Genomic DNA, 24,922 nt, shown 5'->3' with positions numbered 1-24,922 from the left:
TGCCGTCAGAATCCTCTTACACTAACAGAGCGTTGTCGTTGTGACATTCACTAGAAGCTACGTGAATCGTACTGGTTGTCATTGCCGATGAATGGTGACATTTATGCAGCAACGAACCTGTATTTTACACAAGTTACCGTGCAGTAGTATCTATTATAAAATACTACCAAGTTAAAATCTTCGAAGGTTACTCCCTAGAAAAGCTAATTATAGCCTCAACGCAGTAGAGGGAATTACCTCTTCTTCCGTCGCTGCCGCGTTTACTTCGTGCGGTAAATATTTACTCCGGACAGGAGCTTAAAAGCGCCTCTCTGTCTATTTATTTTTACTGTAGAACGCCCGAGAAGCTAAACCAGTTTTTGACAGTTACGACTCTCGCCTGCGTACCGCGCCAGCGGGTCTATGCGTGGAGCGCAGTCATTTCTCTTTGTGGCAAAAGAACTATAGAAAAACGTTAGAATTAATTTTGGTGGCTACTTTAATCAGGAACGTACCTGTGGGATAAAAACCTCGGTCGGTCATGCACTTAGCTCGCTAACACAGTGCAGTTTCTTCTGAAAAGCGCTGCTCACTTTGTGGGTGTGTAGCCTTGTGTCGGCGGTTCTTCCATCAGGCTGCTCCAGGGAACATCAAAGGCCATCGGCGGCTTTCTTTAAAGGGGCGCTCGCTATCTGCTCTGACCTACGCCCGGCGTCGGAGGATAAACTGGCACTTGGTGTTGTGTGTTGCCTCCGACGTACTGGCTTTTAGGACGTAATGACTGCCAAAACGGGTGCTCCTGTAGAATATTACTTTGCCTTTTTCGGAGGCGCCGCATAACCTTTAGAATGTTCACTAGCTCTGCCTTGTCGCAGAATCGAGCACGTGCGAGAGAGAAAAATTGCTCCGACTTACACTAAAATTCCGTCCGCGTAGTCGGACTTCATGGTAGCCAGTGGTGAAAAATTGAACAAACCATAAAGCTAACTTCATTTGTTTTTGTTCTTTGTAACACTACACGTAGAGCATTGCTGGTTTTGGACTGTAATGTCTTAAGGATTAAGACATCTGTTAAAGCCGCTTTCCTCACTTCATCCGCCCACGCAGCCTTTGAAGTTTTTGATGTGGAGCGCAAAAAAGAGGAAATTTTCCGAGAATTAATTAATGAATTCTAGCGAAAACCACAGCAACAAAAACTGATTTTGCTTTCGTCCGACTATCTTTGCAGGGGAAAGATGTGCTTATAAAGAAATTGTACTCTTTATTCCTGTGAGTGCATCGTAGGAAGGATCGTCGTGTGAGCGAAACAACGAGGAAAACACTGTCACTATTCGAGGTTTAGTAGAGATAGAACCGCGCCCGTCCCAAGAGTGAAACCAGCGCCATGTCCTCAGAAGACGAGGCAGTGCCCCGACTACAGCTTCCACTAGACGAAGAGACGGGCGGGGAATCTGAAGACAATCTGTCTGTGGTGGCCGGTACCACACTAACTGTAGGCACCAGCGCCACCACTGGGAGCTCCGACGGCCGTCAGGATGACGACCACGGCTCCACGGAAGTGGTTATTCAGGACGCGCCGCAGGAAGACAAGCAGCAGCTGGAGAACGGCGAGAAAGCTGCCGAGGGTAGCAAACCGCACCACCCGGTTGTCATCGTGAGGTCGCCCCAGTCGCGCAAGACCTCCAGCGTCAAGAGGGTCGTCGCTTTCATCGCACCCAAAGAGGTCAGTCGCCACCGGTCAGCAGCTCTGCTACCCTAGTGTATCCCTAAATGGTGAATGGTTTACTTCACCCGAACGCCTTATGCGGGGTGTTCGAGAAATGTTGCGGTGAATTTGGAAGTGTTGTAGAGGGTGTCGTGAGGAACAAATCGAGTATAGGAACCCGTGTCTGCAGACGCCATCCAACGACGCCACAGAGCGTCGAAGTTATAGGCCAACAATTCGGCAGCAGACGTGATTTTGTACGGTGAAGGACAATAGATGAAATGTCTCACGGGGACTATCTTCTGCCGGCGGAAGTGGCCGTGCGGTTAAAGGCGCTGCAGCCTGGAACCGCGAGACCGTTACGGTCGCAAGTTCGAATCCTGCCTCGGGCATGGATGTTTGTGATATCATTAGGTTAGTTAGGTTTAACTAGTTCTAAGTTCTAGGGGACTAATGACCTCAGCAGTTGAGTCCCATAGTGCTCAGAACCATTTGAACCATTTTTTTTTACTAGTAGAGAAACCTTATCCCCTATGAATGCAATACTCTGTTCCCTCCGTGGATGAAGGTTTCGGACAAAGGTTCCCATCGGCAGTTTGTCTCCTGTAACCCACCCAAAATCTCCAATGTCTTTCTGTATACAGTAGGAAAATAAACTGCAACTGTAAACCCTTGTTCGAAAACGTCATCCACCAACGTAAGAGAGTACTGCATTCATAGGAGACGAGGCCTTTCTACGCAGCACCTAACTCAATCTTCTCCACTAGCGACCGAGGCAGTTAGTCGCGATCACTGAATACCAAACAATATTGCGAGACGTTCCGCCTACGGCTCATCAGCGTGCAAAACCATGTTTGCTAGGTGTGGGCTAACGGCAGGCGTCGGCGCCTATAACTTCGATGCTCTGTAGCGTCACTGGATGCCGTTTCTAAACTCGGGTTCCTATGCTAGATTTGTTCCTCACAACACGCACTGCAACCACTTGAAGTTTGTCGCAACATTTTTGAAACACCCTGTGTGCCAGACTGAACCGAGAAGGATGTCTATGAGTTGTCCTTTCTGCGTTATCAGAGAACAAATTTCTAACTTATTCTTTCTTTTCATATATATGCGTTTAACAGTGCGACTGTGCAATACCGCGCAAATAGAACTGTGCTCTCATCACCGAGGCAGAGATGCGACCAATGAATGATGCCAATAACAACACGAAAACATTAGCAAAATAAAAAATGACTGACCAACGGGGAGTAGAGAAGATTTTGGGCGGAGATAGCGTGTATAGATCGAATCGAAGACGGTTGTCCTTATTAACGCCTTCAAACATACTAGACGCTTGCCGATACTTATTATTATGATTTTATTTCATTTCTTTTAAAATAAAACTTTTTACTATATTGTTTTAGCGGTTACAACTCCTACCCTGTTGGGAATTGATCGTAAAATTGCGTGAGCAAATAATAAGTATCATTTGTGGTTGAATGTGAACTGGCGTTACTAAACCATTAAATACGACAAAATCCGTGCGAAAACGATTGTAGACGGCTCCTGTGAAATGGGCCAGCGTGCCGCCCGAAACAATCGCAACGCAATCCGTGATGCGAATACCTTTTATGTAGCTACACGTTTATTTGTTTCTCGCGATACTGATCTTGTAAAAGTTAACACGAGTTTAATTCTTTTTCTTTTGATATATATTTCTGTAATACAATATTTCAAATAGTGCTACAAGATATATCACACAGTGTACTTTAACCAAAATTTTAATATTCGTTGGCGTCGTCAGGTGTGACATCTTCAGATTGAATGTAATATCACGACGTCTGCAGGTAGACAGTGTCAACGAAAACACGTAATTACAAGTAGAAACTCTCCCCTTGAACGAGGAAAACACAAATAACTTTAAAATTTAGTTGCCCTTCATGTCATTGTAGTTTCGAAAGCATTGTGTAACGCTATTTTACACTCCGTGCATTGCCACATCGTTTCACTCCGTACTTTGTGTTTCATGCAAACTTCGCATATCCTAATCAGTTTTTTCAAGCATCGGATCGATATGATTTCGGAAATGGACGTAATATTGCGCTTGATGCCGGAGAGAGGTTTCACCTAGTGATGGTTTTCCACGCTCTTCGTAGTCCGGCAGTTGGACGTTTCTTAACATTACTTCTGTAACGTTTATTCAATAGTCAACAAATGCTTACTTCCTCTGACTGCGTACTGTATTTTGGATAATGCACGTAATCAGAACCGCCATATCCTACACATAAAAAAATGGTCCCATCTTCCGTTCCCACAAGTGTGACTCGTGATGTTTATGTTTCTTCCGCATTTGTTTCCACGAGTCTGACTCGTCAGAGTACGGCAATGGATTAAAAACTTTAAAATATCAGACAGCACACACAAGTGTCACATATTCCTACAGCAGTGAGTATCGGTCAAAACTAGAAGAAACGTTCCGATAATGACAGGTCCGGAAATCAATACCTGACCTGGTCCAATCTGAGCTCTCATTCCTATCTGCTTATTATGTAGAAGTAGACACCATAGGCAGTGCTGCACTTGGTTGCCACATATCCTGACACATCTACCAGTCCTCCTTCGCTGTGAATCATTCGTTCTTCCAGATACACCTGGCTCGTTTCGGACTGCGTCACATGCATTGGTCATGCGCATCTGTAAAGTCTGCACATTTTCTGTGGGTTGGAGGTACAGCAAAACATTTAAACAGCCCCACACTCAAAAATCCGTAGGATGCAGGTCGGGTGAACGGGGATGCGATGCTACCGGATCTCCTTGGCCAATCCATCGTCCTTGAAACGTTGCAGTTAGCTGTTGTAAAAAATCCTGTGGTACGTCGTCGCGCATTAAACACAGTCGTCTTTCTGCAAGGGTAACATTCTCCAACAGTGGTGGTAATTCGCCACGCAGATATCGGCGATACAGAGCACCTGTTAATCTGCTTGGTAAAGTGTGTGGCACTCACAAGTAAAACGGCCCATATGTCAATAGATATTGGTTTCGAGGAATATATGAAATTTTCTTCTTGTTATGAAAAATACTAACTCCTGCAGGAGTATGTTAAATCTTTCTTAAGCACCATTTATATACAGCCTGTCTCACGTAACAATCGTTCGGCGCATTTTCTCTGGCGTTTCGGCAATTTCGGTTTTGCGTTTTGTACTTGCAGTCGGGCAAACGATTACTTCTCGTCGGAATGTTACGTGCCCACTCGCTAGAGTGCAACCAAATTAGCCTAGTCCGATACTCATTTCATCAGCATGTATTAACGGGGACAGTAAAACACGAAGAATAAAATGCAACCCAGCAGCGATTCGGTAGCAATGCATGCTTGATTGTAGCAGCCAGCGAGGGCCGGTGCACTGCTGTCGCTTCTGGAATACTGGTTATTCTCCGAGTTTTACTGTTCTTGCCAATACATACCGATAAAAAAATTGAAATAGACTAATCTGTGACCGCTCTATCGAATAATTCTGCTTTAAAACTAATTTTGTTTGGAACGAGAAACAAACAAGCATTTTGTCGACACTGACAGCCACATGAAAGACGTGATGAGCTCTGATCGTCTGGGCTGACTCCAGCTAAACAATGCAAATTGCAAACGTCTGCTGAAAAAACACATAAAAACCGCATGATGGCTCTAAGGTGACCCTTTCGGTCTTCTTCCATTTTTGTCCTCGTTTACCTCCAGACATTCACCAAAAATACTCTGTTGGGTAACACAATGAGGACAGAGTTGCTTGAACAGACACTGTGATTTTTTGGCTTTAAAGTCCCCTCTTGATAGGTCCTGGAAGTTGCTCATGCTGTGAAAATGCCAGTAGAGGCAGCTTACGAATGCTGTCAACGTCTGCCAGTTTTCCAAAGTGCTTCCTACGAAAAATTCTAGTTTTACCTTTTCCCATGTTCCTTGCTTCCTCCTACACCTCCACCCCAAATTACTTTTACCACTAAGGTTTCAGCATCGCTCAGTATCTTCCTTAACTCCATCCCAACTCTGCTCTCAGTTTCATCCTTATTTCTCTCCCTATATTTCCCAAAAGATCCGAAACACGTTGTCAATGAGGGGGCAAACGCTTAAAAAGACATTCAGTAATCCTCTCCCTAGAAGGTCGCCTTTCATTAGGCGCTAGCTTGACCGAAACATGTAAATGAGTCTAGACTTTCAAGCCACTCATTATATTTTAATTAGTTCTAAAAGAACGATGCCCCTACACCTGTTTATTCAGCAGGAGGTCTATTTAGCGTACAAAAGTTTCCCTCTGTACCTAGTTTGCATACTGATACTAAAACAATCGCGCTGCGATTTTTCGCGTCTAGCTCGGCGTAAAATAAATTAGTAAATAATTTGCCGTTTCTTTGGAAGGATATCTTTTTCGTTGACTCGCATCTTTTAATTTTTATTTTGTTTATTTGGAGAAAGTTAATTTTTTTAATACGTATTCTATCACCCTGCTGAGTTTGTTTCGTTCTTTATTACTATGTGGAAAAAACACGTAACGACTAGAAACAGTTTCCTTTCTGCAGCTTGCATGAGGTCGACGAACGACATTTTATTTTAAGTACAGGTTTTTGCTGCAATATTTATTTCTTTGCACGTAGTGATACAGTAGCATGACGAGCTCATTTCTGCGTTATGCCGTCATCAAGTGTGTTTGTGAAGATGATATAATAGGTATAATATTGTTCCTTACCTCTGTGTTGGTCTACGTCTACATGTGGCACCTTATGCTCACAACTTAGCTGGTATACACATATTGCAATTCAGCGATAAATATTATATTAAATTTCCCTGTCGACAATCGGACAGTACATAGCACAACGAAATGACTTCAAGCCCAAAATAGTGCTAAAATTATATGTACAGCATACAAAACAAAAACCAGGTGGTATACATACACCAATAATCTTACAAAGAGAAGAAAGAATCACAAATAAATCGACCTATGTTGCATCATCATGCATAGGCTGAATATTCAAAAAGATGAACAACTTGTTTAAGAAAACAAAATTGAAATTAGCATTCCGTACCAATAACGACATGAAGGCTAAAATATGATCAACAAGAAATATCTTCACTTTTTACTTACAGGATGGCCTAAGATGCATCGGCAGCTGGAATTCTTGAAATTTTGAACATTTTGATTGGTTGTGATCCAGCAACCGTAGGCTATTTAATTGCAGGATGTATATACAGCTACATCGGTTGCACGAAAATTTTTATCAGTTGACCATGGTTTCGACTGAACTAGGGCAACCTTCATCAGAATAAAAAATTACGTGAAGTACCTAAAAAATGTAATGACATGGTTTGAAATAAAATGCGCTTAATAGGATTACTTACATAACTCACGTATAAACAGAATATAGTTACATTTAATCAAATCATGGTTAAGAACTTTTTCAGATCCATGCATCTAAAAACTTTCTTGTGATGTTGCAATAAATTTAACTTCGGACAAACAGGCAGGAATTTCGGAATCAGATCAGAAACACATACATTAAACTGCGAAAGCAACCAATCTACATTTTATTTGCTTTTAAAACGGCAAGAACGTAAAGCAAAAAATATGGAAAATGCCCCAAGAATTCTACACAAAGCGCTGTAAGTACACAAAATGAACATTTTGGAGGAACAGAAATTTAAACTCATACGGTAAAGTACTCAGGCGCGATCCCCTATGAATAGACAGATTTTAAAGATATGAAATTCCACGAAAGTTTTATTGACATTAAAAAAGAAAAATGGAAAATCATCGCGATGAACACAAAACAATAGAACAATTGTCATTTACGTAAAAAAACGACAGAAATATTACGTCTGAATAATTAAACGTAATCACTGGCTTTACATTAAATAGAAATCCATTGTAAACATATACTACCATCGCTGGAGCCGAAACTGTCAAATGGGCTGTCAAAAATTACTTCACAAGCTCACGTAAACATATAACTAACGTGATCATATCATAATAAAAAAAAAAAAAAGCAGTTGGCATTTACGCACCAAAATGCCACATGGACCACGTTGTACGAGCTGAGACATAAGAATAGGGTACCATATGTAAACATAGAATAAAGTAGGGATAAGGAACAATACTATAACCAAAATACCATCTTCACAGGTACAAGTGATAATGGCAAAACGCCGAAAGGAGCTCGTCGTGTTATACATATCACTACGAGGAAAGAAACGAGAAACGAACAGTACATCAGCAAACTTGTACGTAAGATATGTTGTTCTTCGGCTAGTAGCAGAGGGCTCACGGCACTGTTACCAATTGTCTTTTCAGTCTTGTAGAAAATACGGTATCGACAGAGTTTTGCGGTGCAGTAGACATTTCCAGTCCTTTTCTGTTACGGTTCATTTTAATAAGTGCCTGATCTGGCTGTGTTGAACATTTCGGATGATGAAGAAAAATTACTTTAATTGCAATGTAGGTAATTTTGGTTTTCCAAGAAAAGGAAAGGTAGGAAGGAAGGTTAGATTCGAACGTCCCGTCGACATCAAGGTCTTTACAGCGTGGACTGATTCAAGGATGGAGAATTAAATCGGCGATGCCCTTTCAAAAGTACCATCCCGTCTTTTACCCGGAGCAATATAGGGAAATCACGGAAATCCTAATTCAGGGTGGCCGAACGCGGATCTGAAACATCATCCGCCCGAATGCGAATCCAGTGTGCCACCATTGTGCGCAAGAGAAGGAGAAAATTGGTGAAGTACCGCGTAAGTAAGTGAAAGAAAGACGATTGAATTATTTCTGCGTATATCGTCTTGCGATCGCAGCTCATAAGTTGGTCACACCTGCGTTATATCAAACTTTCGCTGTAAGTCACATCCTTCAATACTTCAGAGATCCTTCTACGTAACAACTTTTGCAGCACGCACAGCTTTCTGCTCGATGCTGCATGTTTCTTAGTCTTCATTAGCTGTCCACTCTAGACTACAGGTGTATAAAAATAACTAGGTCTGTGTCTTTCTCTCGTTTGTTTTAGTTTTCTAAACTTCATCAGGAAGCCGTCTGACTTCTCGGAATCACAGGTCACAACATCAATTACGCTAGCACTCTCTTACATTTCATTAATATTGCCACTTTAAAGCACATAGTTCCTAATTGCAAGCAGATTTTCTATATACTTTTATTCAGAGATAAATGAAAATACTCCGTAGGTGCTATTAACTATCACGATGGATTCTGAAACGAGAAAGAGCATGCGTAAGTGCCGGTTTCTGTCGAGTTTCCTCTCAAATTACTTTCCGTAGACGATGATCTCTCAGCCTGTCTGTAGTTCAAATGGTTCAAATGGCTCTGAGCACTATGGGACTCAACTGCTGTGGTCATAAGTCCCCTAGAACTTAGAACTACTTAAACCTAACTAACCTAGGGACAGCACACAACACCCAGCCATCACGAGGCAGAGAAAATCCCTGACCCCGCCGGGAATCGAACCCGGGAACCCGGGCGTGGGAAGCGAGAACGCTACCGCACGACCACGAGATGCGGGCCTGTCTGTAGTTATACAACCGAATCCCTACTGAGCTCGGAGTGTAGCTTATTTCTCTTGCGTAATGAGCTTTGTAACCTCTGCACATTTATTAATATTATCTTTGTAACCTCTGCACATTTATTATATTTAAAATACCGTACTCTTCTTCTGCCCACTGCAGTTGTAGTAATTATTTCCCATTCTATAGCCAAATATCTGAGAACATTTGCTCAACATACTCTACCACACACACACACACACACACACACACACACACACACACACACAAGTACGTATTTAATATTAGTGCAAAAGGAGCATCTGGTTCCAAAATATACAGAAAGGGATTGAAGTACCGTCCCTATCATGGTCTCTAACAAGCCTGATCTCTAAAGATTCTGGAAACCTCTTGTATTTGCACTAATCGGTTCGAATTGTCTCTTGCACGGAGCTTTTTTTCTTCCTTTCCATTTGTTTTTTCTTCTATCCAGCGTCATCTTATATCCACATCTTATATAAAAAAGCAATACGATGAAATAACAGGTATTGCATCTCATACCTATGCTTACAGTTTGGGTTAACAGCTCTGTTAACGAACAAAGAATATTAGGCTCGAATCTCTACATAATCAATGATGGGATTTTGATGTAGATTGTCTGGATGAAGCCTTTGTTGCCTCGTGGGGGTGACTGTGATTATTTGCTCAGCAGCACTTAGAGACGCGCCCAGGGTAATCCACAAATGTACTGAAGTACTTCGAAGGAAACATGACAACGTTGTTATTACCTCCTCTCCCCCTACATTGTTTAACGAATACATTACAATAGAAATACTGCAACCGATTACACACGTTTTGTAGTTGCTCACCTAGACATTTCTGACGGAAGCATGCGATATCTAAAGGATCTGGTCACTAGGTAAATGTATGTATTTTATTCAGATTCATTTAACTTAATATGACTGCCTACATATTGTCTTTCTTTTTACATATGCTGACTCAATACCGTCGTTTCCAGTTTACATACTGAAGAGAAGGTAATTATAAGACATTTTTAGCATGGCATGAGCTTTGTTGAAAGCTTGTGCCTACGTTATGGGGCATTTATACAAGAGACCTTGCATCGGCAGCATGCATGTCACTAAGTCGGAAGTGTTCGATACGGACTTGTGAAAATGCTGTTAAGGTTACTTCTGATAATCACCGTGTATGTAACTATTGTATCCTTCACCAACAGTGAAGTGAGGGCGCTTATTACCTCTCTGTATGAGGTTCATTAAATTGATATACTCAATATACATACAAAGCGGCTTTTACGTGGATTCCTGATAATCAACGTTTTCTGCAGCAGTAAGTAAGCAGCAGACCTCTCCGAAACACAGTGTGTGAACACATGTGTTTCCGTTAGATTTTCTTATAACAGAACTGAAAAGCTCTCTGCGCTGATTGACGAATCTGCTTAGCACGAAAATCTGTGAATCCTGTTAGATACCTGATTCGACTGTGTTTTGCTTAGTAGGCATTCAGTGAACAAAGGAACAGTCAAAAAATGTAGAGAAGTATTCATAAATTCGCGATTCTATGTGATCCGCGGGAGGTAGGTTTAACGAGGTCTGATTCATTAATATGGAGAAGATCAATTTGTTTAGGTAGGAATTATATGTATATTTTAAAGAAAGGGGTGTGGTCGTTTTATTCGTTCATCCGGATTTTAAAACTGAACTTTCTCTATTATTTTGTTTCAACTCGACTCTCGAATATTAATGTTGCGTTTCTCTTACAAATCGAAGACAATATTTGATACTTGCTCTTTCTGTTCAGTGAAGAATCAAGAAGACTGAATCATATACTACTGAAAATACTCGTAGTCTCTCGTGCTAATTTAATGAAGCCATAGATACTTTATTTTATTAGCATGATAAGGACCATTATATTAAAATAGGAAGTGACTTCATAGAAAAATATCATGGAGATGAGCGCATTTTTATTCCTGTTTCTTCTTAAGTTTGTCTTTTTCTTCCTACTTTGCAAACAATCTAATCACTTTTATAATAACGTCATTTGCTGTACGAATAATTATCCTTTGATGGCCAGCGTTTTAATTATTTATGGAGCCACACAGGTCATCCAATACAAAGTTCGCAATTTTATTCGTTAGTACTGAAATTGCTACGTTATCTGTTAAAAAATAAATTACTGCATGAATAATGTGTGCCAGTATTCGTAAGGGAGGCCAAATGTGAAAAAGCGCACAAATAATATGTTATCAGAGGAGTCCGCTCTCTGTTCGCTACATCGCTTCGAATCTGATCGATACAATTACGATTCGGAATCTCGTTGGTCCGCTTAAAAGAAGCATTAACATTTCGAATGCGACAAAATGTTCGATAACCGCGTTGCGACTGCTGAATGAAGTTAATCAAGGGATGGATCGAAAAAAAGCAGGCAGACTTTTAAACTTTTTTCTGGATGCTGGCGAAGTGTGCAGTGTCATTTAGTTGGCATACGTATGGAACAGTGACCACGCGTTAAAGAGCTTTAGGCTACTTTTTCAGTTGCACTTCCATTAACACTTGAAAATGGTTACTGAGCACCTAAGCAATTTATCGTTACAGTAATAAGTGAAAGACAGAGAAATCAGAAATTGAAACCTTGTCAGAATTTACGAGGAAGCGCATATATTATTTCTTAACATAAAAAATAGCTCCCGGGTTAGGAATCTCAAGGTACGAAGTATGATTTTGGGAAATGCGAACATAAATATACAAAGATTTATCTGAATGAGTTGATATGGAAGAGAATCTGTTAAACGACAGTATCACACTAGAGATTTATTTTCCCTCGATGATGCACCATTTTTAAACTCAGTCACTTAGCTGTTTGTTGATACGGTGAAACCTCGTTTGTCCGAGGTCAGACAGTAGGTCATCCACATTATCGACAGTCAGAAGAAGATTACAAGTACATTGGTTTTATGCTATAAACGCAATTTCCATTCATTTTCACGTAAGCGCACAAAAAAATGTTCAAATGTGTGTGAAATCTTACGGGACTTAACTGCTAAGGTCATCAGTCCCTAAGCTTACACAATACTAAACCTAAATTAGCCTAAGGACAAACACACAGACCCATGCCCGAGCGAGGACTCGAACCTCCGCCGGGACCAGCCGCACAGCGTAGGCACACAAAGTATACATAGTATTTAGAGAAGATTCTGAAGAAAAGATTGTGAAATAGTGAGTAAGTTCCTTTTGAGCCAGATTCCAATATGGTTTATGTGCAGACAGTTGTGCAGGCCTTTCACTAGTGTGAATTTGTTTCCGCATCGAGTTCGAAATAAACTATTATATTTGCTCAAATGTAAGTCCAGGATGTGTTCCCGTGAAGGGCAACAGAACGGGGCATAAAATATCGACGATGTACCGCTATGCTGTATGATAGCCTCAGATGACAACCTAAGGGGTCCTGCTATGAAAAGAAATGACACCCCAAAAAATCACTCCTGGTTGTCGGTCTGAATGGCGAGCTACAGTCAGGTTGGTAACGCATCCCAGTTCAGAGCGTCTAGAAACACGTCTTCGGCCTGGAATATCGCTGACTGGAATAGAACTGTTTTCAGTAAAGATTCCTGCTTCAAAGTGAGTCCCGATGACCAGCAAAGACATGTCTGGAAACACCTCGGACAGCACGGGACATCTACCTATTTCCCGCTATAAGACCAAACAGCCGGGAGTGGTGGTTTAGGGTGCCATTCTATTTCATAGCAGAACTCCTTTGGTTGTCATCCGCGGCACCATTAGTGTACAGCACTACGTCGACGATATTCTACGCCACGCTTTGTTGCCCTTCATGGTAAGCCATGGTCAGCAATGTTGCCGGATCTCTCCCCAGTTAAGAACTTTTGGAGCGTCATAGGCAGGGCCTTCCAACCAGCTCGGTATTTTAATGATCTAACGCGCCAATTGGACAGAATTTGGGACGATATCTCTCAGGAGGACATCCAACAACTCTGGCAACCAATGAGAAGTCGAATAACTGCCAGAGGTGGACCAAAGCGTTGTTGACTTGCTTAATTTGTAAAGCTCTTTCTCTTGAATAAATCATCCAATTTTTCTAAATTTCATTCTTTTTTTTTTTTTTTTTTTTTTTTTTTTTTTTTTTTTTTTTTTTTTTTTTTTTTTTTTTTTGTATGTATGTACATATAGATCACTTCCACCGGTTTCTGTACCGTTCAGATAATTCCTCCATGATGCGTCGTTTTTCTTGTCTTAGTTTGTAGTAAAGTTTGGAAGGTAGGAGACGAGGTACTGACAGAGGTGAAGTTGTGAGGACGGGGCGTGAGTCGTGCTTGGGTAGCTCAGCTGGTAGAGCACTTGCCCGCGAAAGGCAAGGATCCCGAGTTCGAGTCTCGGTCCGGCACACAGTTGTAATCTGCCAGGAAGTTTCACATCAGTGCACACTCTGCTGCAGAGTGAAAATCTCATTCTAGTACTGGTAGTTAGTTACAAGCAGGATGTGTCAACAGGATACTAGCCGTCAGAACTTAGTTCCTTACTTACCACTCAGCTACAGGTTATATAAGAGAATGACTCTGGTCATCTGAAATATAAATAAAATTAGCACTGACCAAGATAAAAGCTATAATTCTTATCGATATAACTAGTACCTGAGTCTGTTAATTGCCCTCCGCTCCAGAAATTGATAGTGTACCCTGTTCCACTTGAAGTTAAACTCTTTGGAATATATTAACAAATCCATAAATCACACTCCGTAAAATAATTATTATATGCAGGAGAACATGTCTTACAGAAGAACTTATTCAGATCCAGGCCCGACATTTAAGAAGCATATCGATAAAATAACTTAAAACATCTCATTAGATAACAATCATGAGTAACCTCACATTTCACAACCCCAGAGCAATCAGGTACATATAAAATAACTTATAAGAGCGAACTATTAACCACCGCAAGATTCTTCTCAAAACAAACTGCCCCCCTTCTAACAGCCGTGTACCGCAAGTCTCTAGAGGAACGGAGGGTTCCAAATGACTGGAAAAGAGCACAGGTAGTCCCAGTCTTCAAGAAGGGTCGTCGAGCAGATGTGCAAAACTATAGACCTATATCTCTGACGTCGATCTGTTGTAGAATTTTAGAACATGTTTTTTGCTCGAGTATCATGTCGTTTTTGGAAATCCAGAATCTACTATGTAGGAATCAACATGGATTCCGGAAACAGCGATCGTGTGAGACCCAACTCGCTTTATTTGTTCATGAGACCCAGAAAATATTAAATACAGGCTCCCAGGTAGATGCTATTTTTCTTGACTTCCGGAAGGCGTTCGATACAGTTCCGCACTGTCGCCTGATAAACAAAGTAAGAGCCTACGGAATATCAGACCAGCTGTGTGGCTGGATTGAAGAGTTTTTAGCAAACAGAACACAGCATGTTGTTATCAATGGAGAGACGTCTACAGACGTTAAAGTAACCTCTGGCGTGCCACAGGGGAGTGTTATGGGACCATTGCTTTCCGCAATACATATAAATGACCTAGTAGATAGTGTCGGAAGTTCCATGCGGCTTTTCGCGGATGATGCTGTAGTATACAGAGAAGTTGCAGCATTAGAAAATTGTAGCGAAATGCAGGAAGATCTGCAGCGGATAGGCACTTGGTGCAGGGAGTGGCAACTGACCCATAACATAGACAAATGTAACGTATTGCGAATACATAGAAAGAAAGATCCTTTATTGTATGATTATATGATAGCGGAACAAACACTGGTAGCAGTTTCTTCTGTAAAATATCTGGGAGTATGCGTACGGAACGATTTGAAGTGGAATGATCACATAAAATTAGTTGTTGGGAAGGCGGGTGCCAGGTTGAGATTCATTGGGAGAGTCCTTAGAAAATGTAGTCCATCAACAAAGGAGGTGGCTTACAAAACTCTCGTTCGACCTATACTTGAGTATTGCTCATCAGTGTGGGATCCGTACCAGATCGGTTTGACGGAGGAGATAGAGAAGATCCAAAGAAGAGTGGCGCATTTCGTCACAGGGTTATTTGGTAAGCGTGATAGCGTTACGGAGATGTTTAGCAAACTCAAGTGGCAGACTCTGCAAGAGAGGCGCTCTGCATCGCGGTGTAGATTGCTCGCCAGGTTTTGAGAGGGTGCGTTTCTGGATGAGGTATCGAATATATTGCTTCCCCCTACTTATACCTCCCGAGGAGATCACGAATGTAAAATTAGAGAGATTAGAGCGCGCACGGAGGCTTTCAGACAGTCGTTCTTCCCGCGAACCATACGCGACTGGAACAGGAAAGGGAGGTAATGACAGTGGCACGTAAAGTGCCCTCCGCCACACACCGTTGGGTGGCTTGCGGAGTATAAATGTAGATGTAGAAATGACAAAATTTCTTACATCACACTTCCCGGCTACCACTGCGGTTCATAATATTAAATTAGTGTAATACAGCAAGCGCCAGGGTAAACTTTATGTCAAGATACCACTTCTTACATCTGCGCCGCTCAGCATTACCGCCCAACACCCGTAGCGGTAACATGAGCATACACTAAAAAGCCAAAATATTATGACCACTGCCCACCGCGACGATGGGTGCCGTCTGTGTCCTTGCGGGCACTTGACGCAATAACAAAAGTACCTAAGCGGGGCAAATACGGACGAGGGATGACCGTAGCGAAGATATGGGCTGCAAATAGGGACACCCACTGAAAGAAGCCACTTTGACAAAGGTCAAGTTATTAATACGCAGAGCCCGTGAACGAGTAACTCGAAAATGGCGAAGGTGGTAGAATGTTCGCGTGCTACTGCCGTGGTCATTTACGGAAAGAGGTAGGAGGACGGTGAAACTATCACTAGGCGCTAAATGGTTGGAAGTCCACGACTCTTCACAGAACGTGGGTTTCAGGGCTTGTCTGCAATGTAAAAGTGGATTGATGGTTATCGGTTGCATATCTGTCGAAAGAGCACAATGTTGGTGCATGCACAAGTGTTTCGGAGCACACCGTTCATTGTACACTGTCGAACACTCCGCAGCAGAGCATCCGTAGGTTTCCACATGTTGGCTCAACGACATCGTTAATTATGATTGCGGTGGGCACGGGGACCATCGGGTTTCGACCATTTATCAGTGAAAACACGTCGGCTCTTCGGGTGAATCACATTTTTGCTGCACTAGGTCGATGATCCTCTTTGCAAACGCCGTCGTCGAGGTGAACGGCGGCTCGAAACGTGCAGCGCGCCACGGACGAAGGATGGTGGGAGCAGTAACAAGCTACGGGTGACACTCTCCTGCGCTTCCATGGGACCTGTGGTAGTTAATCGAAGGTACGCTGAAAGCTGCGAACGACTTACATTCCTTCATGCGTGATGTCTCCCCGACAGCGATGTCATCTTTCAGCAGTATAATTGTAAGTGTCTCGGAGCCAGAACCATGCTACAGTGATTTGAGGAGCATTATACTGAACTCATGTTGATGTCTTGGTGACCAAATCACCTGATTTATATCCTACTGAACCCACCTGCATCGCCATCATGCATCATCACCGCGTATGCAATTTAGCGGCCCGTTTTTCACTCGCATTCATGACCTGTAAGTAAACAACTAAGGCCACATACCCCCACAAATCTGCCAATTAACTGTAGGATCACTAATACCCAGTATCAGTGATGTAGTTCGTTCCAAAAACGGGCAAAAAAGCTATTAAGCAGGTGGTCATAATGTTTTGTCTCATCAGTGGAAACACCAGCCCCATTACCTAAGTAGTTATGTCAGCAACACCCACTGTCAAAGCGCAGACGCCACCTGTGATTTCTGAAAAAATTTCCTAATTTAAGCGTAGCCACACGAATTAGGAAATGGAACCTCAAAACAGCCAGTCTATATCAACAATCATGCAGAGGGTATAGACTCAAATTCAGTGCAGATTAAACAAGAGAAAAAACGTACCACTCGCATTTCGTATTCTTTGCAATGCCGTGTACCCATTTAGTAAAGATTTTCCCGTCCTGGAAGTTAAGCTGTACTCGTGTAATACTCTCGCATATTGAAGTTACATACAGGGTTATTACAAATGATTGATGCGATTTCACAGCTCTACAATAACTTTATTATTTGAGATATTTTCACAATGCTTTGCACATACATACAAAAACTCAAAAAGTTTTTTTAGGCATTCACAAATGTTCGATATGTGCCCCTTTAGTGATTCGGCAGACATCAAGCCGATAATCAAGTTCCTCCCACACTCGGCGCAGCATGTCCCCATCAATGGGTTCGAAACCATCGTTGATGCGAGCTCGCAGTTCTGGCACGTTTCTTGGTAGAGGAGGTTTAAACACTGAATCTTTCACATAACCCCACAGAAAGAAATCGCATGGGGTTAAGTCGGGAGAGCGTGGAGGCCATGACATGAATTGCTGATCATGATCTCCACCACGACCGATCCATCGGTTTTCCAATCTCCTGTTTAAGAAATGCGGAACATCATGATGGAAGTGCGGTGGAGCACCATCCTGTTGAAAGATGAAGTCGGTGCTGTCGGTCTCCAGTTGTGACACGAGCCAATTTTCCAGCATGTCCAGATACACGTGTTCAACCGTTTCTTCGCTCACTGCAGGCCGACCCGTTGATTTCCGCTTACAGAGGCATCCAGAAGCTTTAAACTGCGCATACAATCGCCGAATGGAGTTAGCAGTTGGTGGATCTTTGTTGAACTTCGTCCTGAAGTGTCGTTGCACTGTAATGACTGACTGATGTGAGTGCATTTCAAGAACGACATACGCTTTCTCGGCTCCTGTCGCCATTTTGTCTCACTGCGCTCTCGAGCGCTCTGGCGGCAGAAACCTGAAGTGCGGCTTCAGCCGAACAAAACTTTATGAGTTTTTCTACGTATCTGTAGTGTGTCGTGACCATACGTCAATGAATGGAGCTACAGTGAATTTATGAAATCGCTTCAATCATTTGTAATAGCCCTGTACTTATAATTCATATAGTGCTAGGCGTTCGTCCGGTTTCTGGTACCAATGCAACAAAACAAAGTTCTGTAAGAAAAGTGCACAAGAATTCAGACCATAGTCACGGCACAAAACACCGACGACAGAGAAACGAGAATTTTCAGATGAGTGAGAGACTATTTCTCGCGACTTATAAGTGTGAAATTATTTTTAGGGCCTGAACTTCGTTTTTGCGCTGTGACACGTTTTATCAAAACGATAATCTATGTGGTAACTGAAGAGGAGTTTTTGTATGTTTGACATGAATTGATGGAAGCGGAGTGAACTAACTTTCTGAAATTTGGGTTACACGCTGAGCAGCGTGTGAGTTACATATGGTAGACGATCTACAAAAAAAAAAAAAAAAAAAAAGGATCTCCAACTCTAGTACTCCTCAATATTGCCACCTAGAAATTTTGAACATTGTTTCGTAACTATTGCCTTGCCTTCTGTTGTAATATTACAATTCACTCCACGTTCTGCCTTGAACAAAAGTGTACGAACTGATTTTGTTCCTCATTTGACATCGACCGTTTACCGGTTGCCTACAAATAGTCATGTAAACATATCTTGCATCACATGATAATGAAAGTATTTTTAGAAAGTCATTGTACAAGGGTGTGCAAAACGTGAGGACGAAAGTAACTTCCACATGATGTGTCACTGTAATGTAGCGTGGCTCGATGAAAACTTGGACCATCCATAACAAGAACGGTTATAGTATAGTATAGAAGGTAACTGACAGAAATACACAATCAGAAGAACAAAAAAGATACTATTATTCAAAAGCAATAATTACATTGAAGCCAGCAGGATTTATGTGGTCCTCTGGACACTGCACATGGTTACTCATAGAGTGTGTGATCACCACGGACGGCAACGCATTCTCTGAAAACTGCTCCCATACTTGTCACAAGGATGCTAACGAGTGCTTTTAGGAGAGCGTTCCATTCTTTCGCGAGTGCGCTTAACAAATGCTGGATGTTCGTTGGTGCAGTACCAGTCCCCAACGTATCCCACACGTGTTCGACGGGATTTAAGTCAGAAAAACGGGCAGGTCAGTCCATTCGCCGAATATCCTCTCTTTCCAAAAGCTCTTCCACATGCGCTGTTCGATTGTCATCCAAAAGTAATTAGATGATGGCCGATTCCACCCCTGAAGAGACACAAACGTCGAAGGACTACGGTGTCACAAATACGTGAGTGAACCACGTTCAAAGATTTGGAGGCCAATAAGGCCATCCAACATTACGCCTCCCCACATCATAACACGTAGACCACCAAAACGATTATGTCTGACAATGTTCCTGGATGTATTACGTCTTCCTACCTCTTGTGATTTGAGGGTCCATCCAGAATCACTACTCACTCAGTTTACTCTCATCCGAGAAGAGCACACAATCCCTCTCCTCGTTAGTCCAGACTCTCCTCTTATGTACTTGGCACCATCGCAAACGGTTCCACCGATGTGGTGGTGTCAACACAACGTACTGGTCGTCGGACAAGGAAACCCCTCCTCCCCTCCAATATAGTCGCCGTGCCAATTTGGACCGTGAGATTGCGTGCCTCACAGTCCTGTACAATATGTTTGCAATTGCACCTGCTGTCTTAAATGAGGCTCTTCTTGTCTTTCGCACATTATAGCGGCCATCTGCCGCCGTAGCTGACCGTGCTCGTCGTCCTCTTCTGACTGTGGTTCGGAACGCTCCTGAAGCGCGTGAAACAATGCTGTGCGCAATACGAAATTCTTGGACTAGGCTCGTCACCTTTTGGCTTTCTTCGATTTTCGTGATAATTCTTTCCAGTGTGAAGTCACTAAAATGTGCTCTCCGTGCCGTGATGTAATGAAGAACACCGCCACAGTGCACCGTAACTGCTTCCTGATTGACACACACTGTATTTTCACGTTTAATGAAACGCCTCGTGTTGTAGGGCCAGCACTATTTGGCGTTATATTCAAGAAGACGTCACTGCATGTGACGTTCAGCTTTCTGTGCACGACTGGCAGAACTCTGTTCCAGCACTTTCGTTTTTTCCAACAGGTTGTTAACGTATTATGTTACTCGTCTTTAACTTTTATAGAGAAGTGAATTTTGGCATAATGAAGTAATAATAATAGTAAAAATAATTGGTGAGGTCACTATCAATCTGGAGAACTTAAATACTGAAAAAGATCAAACGCATTTGTGGCTTAAAAGAAGAATGAGAGAGTCAGAAGCTCAAACAGTAATTGCCCAGAATCAGGCCTGGAGGACGAGGAACTGTGAAACAGACACGCTGAAGTAACGAAAGTCATGGCGTACCTCCTAATATCTTGTCGGACCTGTTTTTGGCCGGCGTAGTGTAGCAACTCTACGTGCTTTGGAATCCCCTTCAGAATTACTGAGCCAGTCTGCATCTGTAGCTGTCCATAATTGCGGAAGTTCTACCGTTTCAGGATTTTGTGCACAAACTGACCTCTCGATTATGTTCCAGAATTGCTCGATGGGTGACCAAATCATTAGCTACAAAACGGTCGCGAACTATTGTGGCCGGGTTACACGGCGCATTGTCATCCATAAAAATTCCGTCGTTGTTTGGGAACATGAAGTCTATGAAACGTTCTAGCCAATTATGCTAGCCCTGGAAGAGCTTCTCAGTTCCCTATGCAAGGAATTCTTGGGGGCGTGAGTGTAACCAGCTAAGCACCGTTGCCTGGACTTCTTCCTTATCAGCGAACAGTGAGCCACTAAGAGCTTGTTTCCGTGGTTAAAAGTTGTTATAATCTGAAGGTTCGTGGTTCAGGGAATACGAGGGGATGAGACAAGCAGGTCTTTTATGGTATCAAGGGTACGCTTATGCCACATCATCATTGCCGGCGTATCACTGCTTGCTACTGGCGTTACGCACCTCGTTGCTCACCGGCAGATGGTTCAAATGGCTCTGAGTACTATGGGACTTAACATCTGAGGTCATCAGTTCAAAATGGTTCAAATGGCTCTGAGCACTATGGGACTTAACACCTTAGGTCATAAGTCCCCTAGGACTTATAACAACTTAAACCTAACTAACCTAAGGACATCACACACATCTATGCCCGAGGCAGGATTCGAACCTTCGACCGCCGGCCGCGGTGGTCTAGCGGTTCTAGGCGCGCAGTCCGGAACCGCGCGACTGCTACGGTCGCAGGTTCGAATCCTGCCTCGGGCATGGATGTGTGTGATGTCCTTAGGTTAGTTAGGTTTAAGTAGTTCTAAGTTCTAGGGGACTGATGACCACAGATGTTAAGTCCCATAGTGCTCAGAGCCATTTGAACCATTTCGAACCTTCGACCGTAGCGGTCGCGCGGTTCCAGACTGAAGCGCCTAGAACCACTCGGGCATACCGGCCGGCTCGCCGGCAGAATTGTCGCTTTTACGCTGCAATCTCACTGCTCGCTGCCCACTGGCAGTAATTACCTAGCAGCCGTTCACATACCGAGCAGAGTGCTAGCTGCATCGAACACGGCACTGCTGGAGTGACCCTGAAGCAGCCAATCATGGCTCAAGTTTCAGGACTTGGGTGATTGTCGCAGTACAAAACACAATCCAGCTTGATGTCATCGCCTGGTGAGGATCGTAACGAGCAGCGATGGTCCAGGTCAAATGGATCGGTGAGGCTCATCCCCAAACATGAACGTAACTCTAGCAGTGTGTGGCCGCGCATTGTCAGCACAGTGACAGAACATCACTGCACACCAGTCCACACTACTCCCGCAAAATTACAGTTTCACATTTTCACTCACAATGTGCACATTTTGACCTCCCAGCATATAATGTCCAAGAATTCTCTCACATGGTCCCAAAACAAAGGCACTTATTTCAGGTCGCACCTCGTTGTGTTTTGGAGATGAAGAATGTCACCACTAGACTGAAGCCCACTTTTGATCACGTTAGTAAAAATGCACCCAACTTCCATCTCCCGTTACAGTAAAAAAAAAAAAAAAAAAAAAAAATTCTCCTCTTCGGCCTCGTACTATTGTAAGTGGGCTGCTTCTCTGTTGGCAGCGCTGTGTAGCGCTTTGCATTGGATCTCTGACTGTGCTCTCTTTGTAAGAGACTCTGTGGGTGGTTGGACTCGTTGTTGGAAGTTAATCGCCAGTAGTGTTGGGCAGTTGGAAGTTAGTCGCCAGCAGTGATGGAAGTACTGTTGGGTACTTGGAGGTGAACAGCCAGCAGTGATGGATGTGGGGAGAGAATAGCCAGAGGTGATGGAGGTTAGAGGTTTGAAGTGTTAGCTCGAGCGGACGATCTGCGCGTGTGTCCGTCATAGAAATGTTCAAAAATGGCTCTGAGCACTATGCGACTTAACTTCTGAGGTCATCAGTTGCCTAGAACTTAGAACTAATTAAACCTAACTAACCTAAGAACATCACACACATCTATGCCCGAGGCAGGATTCGAACCTGCGACCGTAGCGGCCCCTCGGTTCCAGACTGTAGCGCCTAGAACCGCACGGCCACTCCGGCTGGCCATGGAAATGTAATTTGTCGATAATTATATAATCTTTTGGAACTGGATGTCACGGATGGTCATATATTATATGACATTTGAACTGGTTGCCACATTATTAAGGTAAATACATTGTTTGCTCCGCCAAAAAAAAAAAAGAAAAATAACTTTCCTTTACTAACCACATCCCTATTAGAACTTAGTGCCTTCAGTAGTTGGAATCTTACATTTAACTGGCAGCATTGGCGCTCGTTGTATTGCAGTAGTTCGTGTAATGAAGATTTTTGTGAGGTAAGTGTTTAATGAAATGTATAGGTTATTGTTAAGATTTCTTTTTAGTCAGGGCCATTCTTTTGAATTAATTATTTGAAAGCAGGTTCTAAATTTTTTTTGAGAATTCAGATTGCGTTGCGCTAGAATATTGTGGGTCAGTGTTGACATGATAAGAACAAGTAAAGAGAAAGTACGTTCAGTTTTACTCAGCTGTTTCAGAATCAAATAACGTAGAAGTTTCATCTTCTCAGTCATTCTGCAATTTAAGTACAGACACACCCATTTAAATAAAGAAGTTTCACTATTGCAAAGGCTCCCGCACACATCCATGCGCCTCTTTAATTTCTGATGATAGGTGCTTTGGAACACACATCTCTCACACTTCCTCGATCATGAGTACGTCATGGAGAATATGGTGGGCTTCTTCAGTACAAATTTCGTCATTGCTACAGTGTCATTCACCGTAATATGTCTGTTATCCCACATCCTCTCATAGACTTCCCCAAATGTTGTTTTACATGACTGCACAGCCAGAGAATCCAAGACACGGTGAATGCTTGCCAATTGCTACACTCTGATTGTACTTAGCTGCCCACTCATACCAATAGTTTCGACTCAAACAACTTTCACCACATTCCACTGCGAGGCAGTCATGTCAAGCCCATCTGATAATACACTGTCTATTCATATTAATGTGACCACATGTGAAAAGCCTTGATAACCTCCTTTTGCAGCACGACAGTTGCAGGAAGCGAGTCAGTGAGGTTCTGGAAGGTATCGGCAGGGATGTCGCGGGTTCGAATCCTGCCTCAGGCATGGATGTGTGTGATGTCCTTAGGTTAGTTAGGTTTAAGTAGTTCTAAGTCTAGGGGACTGATGACCTCAGATGTTAAGTCCCATAGTGATTAAAAAAAAGTGTGTGAAATCTTACGGGACTTAACTGCTAAGGTCATCAGTCCCTAAGCTTACACACTGCTTAACCTAAATTATCCTAAGGACAAACACACACACCCATGCCCGAGGGAGGACTCGAACCTCCGTCGGGGCCAGCCGCACAGTCCATGACTGCAGCGCTTAGACCGCTCGGTTAATCCCGCGCGGCCCATAGTGCTTAGAGCCATTGAACCATTTTTTGAAGTGGTCCTATGGATTCTCGATTGGGAGTTTGGTGATCGGAGGAGAACGCTAATCTGGTCCTAGTGCTCTGTGAGCTGTCTGAACATTGCATTGTCCTGCTGGTAGATGTCATCCTGCCGAGGAGAAACGAACTGTATTTATTGGCAGATATGGACCCCACTTGTTTTGATACATTGTGCCTTCCAGAATCTCATCACCCAGAGAATGCCACGAAAACATTCCGCAGATCATAATGCATGCAGGGTGTTCACTTTCAAACCTTTCGCACTGTACACGCCAGCAGCCATATGTCTGATGGAGCAGAAAACGTGATTCATCTGAGAAGGCTACCTGTCGCCATTCAGTGGACATCTAGTTGCAGTCTTGGCATGCAAAATGAAGCCTCCTTCGTCGGCGATGAACAGAAGTCACCAGGGGTGCATCAGTCAGACACCTACTTGGAGAGGCCAGTACGGACCAGCGTTCAATGAACGGTCGTTGAGGAGACACTGTTGGTAGGTCTTTGGTTCACATGGAAGTTGCACGTCTCTTCGCCCGTACACATTTACACAGATATCGTGCCCCACAGCGTCATCTGTGGTCCGTGGTGTGCCAGAGCTGCGTCGGATAGCGTCATTTTGCCATTATTCTCTTCTCTCTCCTCTCAACGATCTACATGTACTTCTACATACATAATCCGCAATCCACCATACGGTGCGTGGCGGAGGATACCTCGAACCACAACTAGCATCTTCTCTCCCTGTTCCACTCCCAAACAGAACGAGGGAAAATGACTGCCTAAATGCCTCGGTACGAGGCCTAATCTCTCTTATCTTATCTTTATGGTCTTTCCGCGAAATG

At 43.1% G+C, this 24,922-nt stretch overlaps 1 protein-coding gene across 1 annotated transcript in view; it reads left to right on the top strand.

The window, feature by feature from the left end:
- The first annotated feature begins 1,363 nt into the window (after positions 1–1,363).
- The window catches only part of LOC124620114 (inactive dipeptidyl peptidase 10-like), a 1,175,439-nt gene continuing 1,151,880 nt past the window's right edge, over positions 1,364–24,922 (top strand). Inside the window, exon 1 of the mRNA XM_047146784.1 lies at positions 1,364–1,702. Coding sequence (XP_047002740.1) covers positions 1,364–1,702 — 339 coding nt within the window. The remainder of the gene's footprint in view (positions 1,703–24,922) is intronic.

The sequence above is a fragment of the Schistocerca americana genome, chromosome 6 (genome assembly GCF_021461395.2).
Source record: "Schistocerca americana isolate TAMUIC-IGC-003095 chromosome 6, iqSchAmer2.1, whole genome shotgun sequence".
In the NCBI taxonomy this organism is placed as follows: domain Eukaryota; kingdom Metazoa; phylum Arthropoda; class Insecta; order Orthoptera; family Acrididae; genus Schistocerca; species Schistocerca americana.
This window is presented reverse-complemented; position numbering and strand designations above follow the sequence as displayed.